This window comes from Orycteropus afer, unplaced genomic scaffold, assembly GCF_000298275.1.
Source record: "Orycteropus afer afer isolate SDZICR_OR568_19922 unplaced genomic scaffold, OryAfe1.0 scaffold00174, whole genome shotgun sequence".
Taxonomy (NCBI): Eukaryota; Metazoa; Chordata; class Mammalia; order Tubulidentata; family Orycteropodidae; genus Orycteropus; species Orycteropus afer.
In genome coordinates this window covers 6,689,678-6,700,722 of record NW_006921761.1, presented here as the reverse complement: position 1 = coordinate 6,700,722, position 11,045 = coordinate 6,689,678, and the positions used below count along the sequence as shown (strand labels likewise).

Below are 11,045 nucleotides of genomic sequence, written 5' to 3'. Positions count from 1 at the left end.
GTGCCCACTGTCCCGGCCTCTCCTCATGCTCCCGCACCGTGCCCACTGTCCCGGCCTCTCCTCATGCTCCCGCACCGTGCCCACTGTCCCGGCCTTTCCTCACACACTCCCGCACCGTGCCCGCTGTCCCGGCCTCTCTTCACACGATCCCGCACCGTGCCCACTGTCCCTGACTCTCCTCATGCTCCCGCACCGTGCCCGCTGTCCCAGCCTCTCTCACGTGCTCTCTCCGCGTGCCCACTCACCTACCCTTCACCGCGTCTGACCCTGTCCAAGCACTCAGACTAGCTTCACCCACACCACCCTCAAAGTGGTGCTTTGTCACAAGCTCCTTGGCCCCATTTTGTTGTGTCTCCTTCACCACTCCTCGAGCTGACACCACTGGCTGCCTCTCCTACATGCAGCCTTATCTCATTCCCAAACTCCCAACCTCCATGGTTTTCCCCCAACCCAGGGACCACCTTGGGGCCATGAAAGCAGGTTACCAAGTCTGACTCATCCCCGTCATCATCGTCCTCTCCGCTGTCTGCTGACTCTGGCTCCTCTTCTGACTCGCCATCCATCTGACCAGCCGCAGCCAAGACGACAAATCAAACAGAAAACAAACACCAATTAGAGCTTTCGGTGGCAGATGATTTAATAAAGAAACAGATTTAAAAACCCGGCTGTCAACGCTGGAGGTGCACATGGACGGCTGCAGTCTGTCCTCTCTCCAGGCCTGGCACACAACCAGAACCACAGCAGAGACAGAAGCCTGTCCGGGGCGCACCCTACTGCTGCTCTCCACTGTGGGCCGTCAGACCCAGACACCTGCTCCTTCACTGCACTCTGTCCCATTGGGTCTGTGCTCTGGGCAGGTGGTCCTGGTGTACACCTCACTCAAGCTCATCAGCTGTGCCCTGAAGACCCAATTGCAAAAGTGGTATACTCCAGAAAAAAGCAACAAACCACACCACACAGTAAAATGATCGTCAGAACACACAGAGTAAACTCAAACACGGTGCCCCCGCCCGAGATCCACGGTCCAGCCCCCAAAGGACAACGGCTGCTGGCAGCATCCAGGCACACTGTTTCCCATCTGCACTCCACATGCCTGTCACTATCACTTTTCCCAGCGACCAACACTCAGAGTTCTTCCCTCAAGAGAACATCAGAGGCAGCTGCTTTGCCACTGAATTCATCTTTTTATCCACGCAGGTAAAACAATATGTAAAAACATTGTCAAGGCAAAGATCCTGAAACATAGGTGACTACCGCTCACGCTGCATCACTGCCGCAAGACAGGGAACGCTGGCTCTTCCTACACCCACATGGGACCAACATGCACGCCTTGTTATCTGGGTGCTCCGGACACCACGATGGGAACCATGTTGTTCATCACTCCCTGCAGCACCGAAGGGACATGTGTCCACTTGATGCTATGCTATAGACAAACGTGCTATTTTCTACAAGGAAAACCCCCAGATGTGGGGTTCCCAAGCCACAGGGGACATTCCAGAACTGTGACAAATGCTGCCAACACTCTCAAAGGTGTTGCCAGCCCGCTGACGGCGTCTCCCTGTTCGGGAATTGTCACACCCCCATTATACAAGGACTGCTATCCTCCGTAGCACCATTACACTTCTTTTACTGTCCTGACTGCAGTCCGTTTTTCTTCTGGGTTCAAGCTGCATTCACGCAGCCGCCGCCGCCCCCCCCTCCCCCGGCCAACCAGGATAATAGCCTTTTGTCTGTTAAGTATGTTATAACCACTTTCCCCTCCTCTCCTCTAAACTCTGCTCCTAACTCCTCTATCGAGAGCTCTGGAGGCCTAGTACCTAAGGCACGTGACTGCTACCCAGAAGCCTGGCCTTCTCCTTTGTGCGCTGGGTCTGTGCCAACACCGGAAGGACTTCTTCGCTCAACGTGGGAACAATCTTCTGCATCTTAATCCACAGTTCAGCATTCTGTGAGGACACTGCAATCATGAGGGACCTCCTTCTTCACAGAGCTGTGCCAAGATTCAATCACGTGCCACAGGCCCACCCTTTGAAAGCAAACCACTGGGCAAGTTTGGCAATAGCAGAGCTAGGCAGCCATCTCCACCACCTAACTCTAGAATGGAGCTGACTTTTGTATGCAGTGTGAGGCAACAGTCCACGTCTAATTTTTCCCAGAAGATGAGTCAATAATCCCAATAGCACTGGTTGAAAAGTTCACCGGCCCTTGACCACAGAGTGAAAGGAACCGTACTCCTACCATAAACACTGTCCTCACGAACAGAGAAGTCTGTGCGCCACCCCTGTCCCACTCTGAACTCACTTTCCACTCCGCACACATCTGTCCCCCTTTAGTTACTTCCTAGCACTGAAGCTGAGACCAGTCCTTAGCCAATGCTCTTGCTTTGAAAAACCCCGTGACTCTTCAGTAACCCCAGATCCCACACAAATTTAGAAACGGCAGTTCTGTAAAAAGTCTGGTAGGATTTTGCTGGAAACTATTTTGAATTTATGGATAAATCGGGGATAACAAACAATGGGCCTTTTCATTCCAACAAATGGTGGTTCTTCCCATGAACTTTTCTATCTTTAACTCTCTCAGTAAAGCTGCATAGCTTTCCTCTGTAGGTAAGAGACGTGTCTTGTACACTGGTGATATTAAGGAATACAGCTAATTTTCTTAGGTCATAGTGTAACTTTGTTTTTTAGAGTCCTTACCTTTTAACAATATAGTCCAGGTGTGGATGGAACAGGACTTCCCAAGTGTCATTAACTGCTTGCTACGCTCTTTTCTGTACATTTGTATAATTTGACTTTTCTATTAAAAAGAAGTTAAAAATATAGGTAGGCATTTCTTGATTCCATCTATGCTTTTGTTGCTACTTTTTCTGAATGGTTTAAACAATACTACAAGAACGTGCGTAATCTTACACTTGATCACAGGTGAGTCACCTCATGAGCTGTCACAGTTCTTCAGTTGACTTTTAGATAGTTGATTTTTAGATAGATGATTTCCTTCTCAGCAAGTACTTCTCTCATACCCTTTCAAATGTGAACACTTCTCTTTTACTATCTCTCTTATGCACAAGACCACCAACCCTGCAATGTTAGTGTCTGGGTGAAGCAATGATCGATCCCTTTTTGTTACTAGTATTAGAAACGCTTTTGAGTATATCACCATCAAAAGTAAATTTCTGAGAGGATTATGATACCTTTATGTTCAGTGCTTATGAGTTTTCATTTCACGGGGTAGTTTCTTATATTAAACAAGACTAAACAATGAAACTCCCTATTAAAAATGGCAGACAAACACCGTTAACTCCATGTCCTTCTGAAATTCCCATAAGGAGACTGTAAAGGAGGGAAAGAGGGTTACTCTCCAAAGCGTCACTTTATAACTGTATGTATGACAGCTACAAGTAATAAAGCATAAATTGAAACGTCCCAAGGAACCTGAAAACGGAAGAAAGATAACACTGGCATTTTAAGGAAAACACAGGAAGTAGAGCCTGGCACGGCTGAACTGAGAAAGTAGAACCTCAGCGAACCAGGGAGAGAGGGGTGAAGGAGCTGCAAGGAGGGGCTGTTTCCTGAGTGCCCTCAGCAGGTGGGATGAGGCCGGCAGACGCAAAGTCGTCCCCACCCGGCCTCCCGTAAGCCCACAGGTCCCTGGCCTGGCAGGGATGACTGGACGCCAGCCCAACTGTGGGCTTTGAGCTAAGGGAGAACCCAGCCCTGCTCAAAATGAGCCCCTCTGCCCACTGCCATGTGACAAGTCCTTGACTGGCTTCAACTCTGAAGGAGCAGAGAAGCAGGAGTGACCACCTGATTAAAAACGCAGGCCACCATGTGGTGGAAGACACCAGGCTAGCTGCATATCTCTAACAAGGTCTCATTTCCAGAGTAAGACCATCTACAGAATGTAAACAAGGGCACGAACCGAAAAGCCCACTGCCACTGACTGGACTGTGACTCACAGCGCCTCTAGAGGACACAGCAGAACTGCCAACAAGGAAACCTGTGGGCTGTCAGTCTTCACAGAAGCGAAGCCCAAACCACACCCACTGCCGTGGGGTCGATTCCAACTCATAGCGTCCCTACAAGACAGAACAGAACTTGCCTACAGGGTCTAAGGCTATAAATCTTTACAGAAGCAAAGCCCAAACCAAACCTACTGCTATGGAGTCCATGCCCACTCACAGCTTTCCTACAGGACAGAACAGAACTGCTCCATAGGGTTTCTAAGGCTGTCAATCCTTATGGAAGTCGACTGCCACGTCTTTCTCCTGCAGAGCAGCTGGGGGGTTTGAACTGCCAACCTTCTGGTTAGCTGCTGAGTGCCTTACCCAGAGTGCCACGAGAGCTCCTTCTTAGTCAGCAGGGAGATGCCAATCAGAACTGCAATGAGACAATCACTGCACATTGACAAGGATGGTTATGATCAGAGCAAGGGGAACCGCTGTCAGCAAGGTTGCAGACAAACTGGAACTCTCCCCTCTGCTGATGGCACCGAGGAAGGGGACCATGTTCATCGCAGCCTTCCTCACAAGAGCCAAAGGACAACAGCAACCCGAGTGCCCATCAAAAGATCAAAGGAGAAATACAGAGCAGTACACACATACAACGGGCTATCAGTCTGCTAAGAGCAAGGAGTCAGTCCCAAAAGGACAGATCCGGCACGAGCCTTCTTGTAGGAGATACCTGAACAGGCAGGTGTACAGAGACCCGAGCTGATGCGTGGTTACCAGGAGAAGCAGGGAGGGCAAAACGGGCCATCACTGCCCGGGGTACTGAACTTCTGTGAAGGGTGACAGACACATGGAAATGGGTAAGGGTGATGGCTGGACCGTTAAGATGCAACTCACATCACTGAAGTGTATGTGTAAAAAGTGTGGAAATGGCAAAATATGCTGTACATGTACTCATCAACTTAGAAACAAACAAAAAATACCCCTAACTTGCAAAAACTGCCACCTGGAGACCATCTGCTGTCCAGCGACAGTGGAGTGGCTACACACACCGCACTGACACCTGTGAAGCACAGACACGCTGCAGACACTGCAGAACCTCACCCTCTCCTTTAAGCTGCTGGTCTCCTCAACTCTGTGCACACACTTCTCCGTCATGGATCCACCTCTTCTTGGAATAAGCTCTACTGGATTCTTTCTGAGATTTTAAAACATGCATCCGCCTGGTGAGGCTCTGATCCAGCATTTCTGTATTTAGAACTCTCCGTGCACTGAGGCTGCAGTGGGAATGTCCTAAGTGGCCTAGTGTACTTTTCCCATCTTTCTCGAGTCTCTGGAAGGGTCTCCACACGGCCTCCACTAGTGTTTATTACTATGACACATCTGCTGAGATCGGGCTCCCCAATGACCACATTCTTTCCTCGATTCTACTTCTATTTGATTCTTGATTCCTTTGTTGACCGGATAGTCACTGAAATGTGAACTAACAATCAACACCCGGGGTAGTTTAGTAAACAGAGAATCCACAGGGGCTCAAGTTCATATGCCCCTGGGGCAGAGACCAAGGTGGCATTTTAAGTCAGCAGGGGAATGGGAGGACGTAAAAGATGTTGGGACCATGGCTGACCGCCCTCAGGTGAGCCCAGGACCCTCACCTCACAGGCTACTTTAAAACCTTTAAGGAAAAAAACGTTGGTGCCAAGCTGATTTCGACTCACAACAACCCTACGTGACAGAGAAGAATTGCCCCATAGTGATTCCAAGGCTGTACATCTTTACAGAAACAGACTACAATATCTTTCCACCTCAGAGTGGCTGATGGTTTCGAACTACTGACCTTTCGTTTAGTGGCCAACTGTGTAATCACTGTGCCAGCAGGGTTTCTCTAAACAGCTTTACTGAAACATAACTGACATACCCTAAGATTCACCCACCCTGAGTGTGCCGACCTCGTATTTTCTACCACTCAGCTGTCACATTTTGTCAAAGTGTGGCGGCTTGCATGTTGCTGTGAGGCTGGAAGCTATGCCACCGGTATTTCAAACGCCAGTAGGGTCGCCTGGGATGGACAGGGTGGAGTGAAGACTCCAAACTAACGAAGACTAGGAAGAAGGATCCAGGAGTCTGATTATGAGAAACCAGCAAGCAAAGACCTTATGAATAGCAGCAGAATATAGTATGATACCACACAAGAAGATGGACCCCTCAGGGGGAAGACACTCAAATATGACCGGGGAGGCGCTGCCTCCTCAAACAAAGCCAACCTTAATGACACACATGGAATAAAGCTTTCAGAGCCTTCAAATGCCAGTGCGGCATGATTCAAAGTGAGAAGACACAGTAACAAACACCCATTAATAATCAGAACATGGAATGCAGGAAGCAGGAATCTAGGAAAATTAAAAGCTGCCAAAAATGAAAGGCATAAAGATTGATATCGTAGGCATTAGTGAGCAGAAATTGACAGGTATTGGCCCTTATGAATCAGACAGTCATATGGTCTACTATGGCAGGAATGACAAATTCAAGAGGAATGGCTCACAATCACTGTAAAAAGGAAATTTCAAGATATATCTTGAAGTTTAATGCTGTCAGTGATAGGATATCGTATGCCTGCAAGGAAGACCAATTAATGTGACTATTACACAAATTTACGCACCAACTATGAATGCCAAAGAAGAAATTGAAGATTTTTACAAACTTCTGAAGTCTGAAATTGATCTAACCTGCACTCAAGATGTATTGATAATTACTGGTGATAGGAACGTGAATGCTGGAAACAAAGAAGGCTCAGCAGTTGGGAAATACAGTCCTGATTGATAGAAAAGATGCCAGAGATCACGTGATAGAATTTTGAAAGACTACAGTATCTTACTCATTGCAAATACCTTTTTACAATAACATTAACAGAAACCATACATATGGACGTCGCCGGAAAGAATATAAAGGAATCAAACAGACTACATCTATGGAAAGAGACAAGGGAGAAGTTCAGTGTCATAAAAGAGAACAAGTCAGAAGTTGCCTAGAACAGACCATCATTTGCTCCTTCAGCTTCAAGTTGAATACTTGCATATGAGAAATATGCAAGTTCAAGGTGAAGCTGAAGAAAACTGAATGCCCATGACAGCCAAAGTACAACATTAAGAATCCCACCTGAATTTAGAGATCATCTTAAGAATAGATTTGATGCATGAACACTAATGACAAAAGATCAGCCAACAGTGGGATGACACCAAGGACATCATACATGAAGAGAGAAGGTGGTCACTAAAATGAAAGAAAAGACCAAAAAGGATGTCAGAAGAGCTGATGAAGGCTGCTCTTGCTAAAGCAAAAGGGAGAAATAAAGAAGTGAAAGAGCTGAACCAAAGATTTCAGAGGATGATTCGAGAGAACAAAGAATTATAATGAAATGTGCCAAGACCCAGAGTTAGAAAGCCAGAAGAGAAGAGCATGTCTGACATTTCCCATGTTGAAAGACTAAAGAAAAAAATTCAGGACTTCAAAGTTGCAATATTGAAGGATTCTATAGACAAAATACTGAAGGACATGGGAAACAGCAAAAGAAGAGGGAAGAAATACACAATCATTGTACTAAAAAGAAGTGGTTGACATCTAATCGTTTCAGGAGGTAGAATATAATCAAGAACCAATGGTATTTAAGGAAAAAGGCCAAGTGGCACTACAGGAATTGGCGAAAAACAAGTCTCCAGGAATTGACAGAATACCAACTGAGATGTTTCAACAAATGGATACAGCACCAGAAGCACCCACTCATTTCTGTCAAGAAATCTGGAAGACAGCTACCAGGCCAACCGACTGAAGAGATTCATATGTGGGCCGAATTTAATGAAAAGTGAACCAAAAGAATGTAGATATTATAAAACAATATCATTAATACCACATGCAACTATGTTCTTTTGTTGTTGTTATGTGCCGTCGAGTCGGACGGGACTCATAGCTACCCCTCCTTGGGTTTCCAAGGCAGTAACACTACGGAAGTAGATTGCCCCATCTTCCTTCCAAGGAGTGGCTTGTGGGTTTGAACTGCCAGCCTTCTGGTTAGCAGTCAAGTGCCTAAGGCACTATGCTACCAGAGCTCCCACGTTCTACTAAACATAATTCAAAAATAGCTGGAGCATGCACTGACCCATGTCCCTTTAGAAAAGGATGGAATCCCCCTAAATTTATTTTATGGAGCAAGCATAACCTTGATACCAAAACCAGGCAAAGACATCATTAAAAAAGAAAACTACAGACCAATATCCTTCAAGAATACAGACACAAAACTCTTCAACAAAATCCTAGACAACAGACTCCAACAACACATCAAAAGAATAAAACATCATGACCAAGTGGGGTTCATACCAGGTATTCAAGGACGGTTCAACATTAGAAAAACAATCAATGTAATCCATCACCAAAATACAATAAAGGAAAATAACCACATGATCATATCAATTGATACAGAAAAGGCATTTGAAAAAATCCAACACCTATTCCTGATAAAAACTCTCAACAAAATACGAACAGAAGGGACATTCCTCAGCATAATAAAGGGCATGTATGCAAAACCAACAGCCAACATTATTCTCAATGACAGACAAGTGGTGGTTCTCAATGGAGAGAGACTGAAACCATTCCCCTTGTGAACAGGAACCAGACAAGGATGCCCTCTACCACCACTTCTATTCAACACTGTACTAGAAGTCCTAGCCAGGGCAATGAGGCAAGAAAGGGAAATTAAAGGCTTTCAAATTGGTAAGGAAGAAGTAAAACCCTATTTGCTGATATGATCCTATACATAGAAAACCCAAGAGACTCAGCAAGAAAACTACTGGAACTAATTGAGAGATTTAGCATGTGGCAGGATACAAGATCAACATCCCAGAATCAGGTGGATTCCCTATACCAGCAAAGAGGTCTCCAAAAAGGAAATAAGGAAGTTAATACCATTTATAATAGCTACCAAAAAAATAAAAATACTTGGGAATAAATCTCACCAGGGACACAGAAGACCTATACAAAGAAAACTATAAAACACTACTCCAAGAAACCATAAGAGATCTACATAAATGGAAGAACACACCATGCTTGTGGACAGAAAGATGGAACACTGTGAAAATGTCAGTATGACTCAAAGCAATCTATACATTTATTGCAATCCCAATCCAGATTCCACCAACATTCTTTAAGGACATGGAAAAACTAATCACTAATTTTATATGGAAAGGAAAGAGACCTCGGATAAGCAATACACTACTGAAGAAGAACAAAGTAGGAGGTCTCACACTCTCAGATCTCTAAACCTACTACTATACAGCCACAGTAGTCAAAACTGCCTGGTATTGGTACAACGACAGACACATAGACCAATGGAACAGAATTGAAAACCTAGAAACAGATTCATCGACCTATGGTCAGCTGATCTTTCACAAAGCACCGAAATCCATTAAATGGTGCTGGCAAAACTGGTTATCCATTTGCAGAAAAATGAAACAAGATCCACACCTCGCACCATTCACAGAAACGAACTCTGGATGAATCAAAGACTTAAATGTGAAACCTAAAACTATAAAGTTTATCGAGGAAAAAATAGGTGCAAACTTGTTGTTGTTGTTAGGTGCCATCAAATCGTCCCCAAGTCATAGCAACCCTATTCACAGCAGAATGAAACACCACCTGGTCCTGCACCAGCTCCGCAATCCCTGCTATACTTGAGCCCATCGCAGCAGCCACTGTGTCAATCCATCTTGTTGAGGGCCTTCCCCTCCTTCATCAACCCTCCACCTTAACAAGCATGACAACTTTCTCCAGGGAGTGGGCCCTTCTGACAACAAGACCAAAGTAGGTGGACAAAGTCTGGCCATTCTTGCTTCCAAGGAGCATTCCGGCTGCACTTCTCCCAGGACAGATTTGTTAGTTCTTATAGCAGTCCATGGTACTTTCAGCATTCTTCTCCAGCACCAAAACTCAAAACATCAAGTCTTCTTCAGTCTTCTTTATTCATTGTCCAGCTCTCACATGAATATGAGGTGACTGAAAATATCATGGCTTGTGTCAGGCACACCTTAGCCCTCAAGGAGACATCGTTACTCTTTACCACTTGAAAGAGGTCCTTGGCAGCTGATTTGCCCAGTGCTATACATCGTCTGATGTCCTGAGTGCTCCTTCCATTGGTGTCAACTATAGAATCAAGCAATGTGAAGTCTTTCACAACTTCAATCGTTGCTCCATTCATCGTGATTCTGCTTATTGGTCCAGTTGTGAGAATTTCTGTTCTCTTTATACTGAGATGTAATCCAGACTGCAAACTGTATTCTTCAATCTTCATCAGTAAGTACTTCAAGTCATCCTCACTCACCAAACAAAGTGTCAGCGTGCATATGCAGGTTGTTAATGATTCTTCCTCTAATCCTAATGCCAAGTTCTTCTTCATATAGTCCATCTTCTCGGATTATTTGCTCAGCATACAGACTGATTGAGTATGGTGAAAGGATACAACCCTGACACACTCCCTTCTTGATTTTAAACCATGCAGTGTTCCCTTGTTCTGTTCCAACGACAGCCAGCACCAGGTTCCTCAAGACTACAATTAAGTGTTCTGGAATTCCCATTCTTCTCAATGTTATCCAAAATTTGTCATGATCCACACAATCAAATGCTTTTGCATAGTCAATAAAACACAAGTAAACATCTTTATGGTATTCTTTGCTTTGAGCTAAGATCCATCTGACATCACCAATGATTTCTTCCCCTGTTCCACGTCCTCTCTGAATCCAGCTTGCATTTCTGAAGTTCTCTGCAAATATACTGCTGCAACTGTTTTTGAATTATCTTCAGTAATACTTGCAGGCAATGCTTTTTTTTTTTTAATAGTCGAATAGCAGTTTTTTTTTTGCATATTTTTTTTTATTGTGATATGGGTGAAAATTTACATAGCAAATTCACTTTCCATACAGCAGTTCACATGCACTTTGTCTCATGACATTGACCATAATTTACCACAACGCAACAACTCCCCTCCCATAGTTACCTCTTCCCTGTGTCCATCCCTCCATGCACTCCTGCCCCCTGAGCTGTCTCCCTGTGCATA

The 11,045-nt window shown here is 45.1% G+C and overlaps 1 protein-coding gene across 1 annotated transcript in view; it reads right to left on the bottom strand.

Moving 5' to 3' along the window:
- EHMT1 (euchromatic histone lysine methyltransferase 1) overlaps nucleotides 1-11,045 on the bottom strand; it is a 114,545-nt gene that overhangs the window by 83,064 nt on the left and 20,436 nt on the right. The window contains exon 5 of the mRNA XM_007946987.2: nucleotides 486-563. Within this exon, the coding sequence (XP_007945178.1) occupies nucleotides 486-563 (78 nt within the window). The remainder of the gene's footprint in view (nucleotides 1-485; nucleotides 564-11,045) is intronic.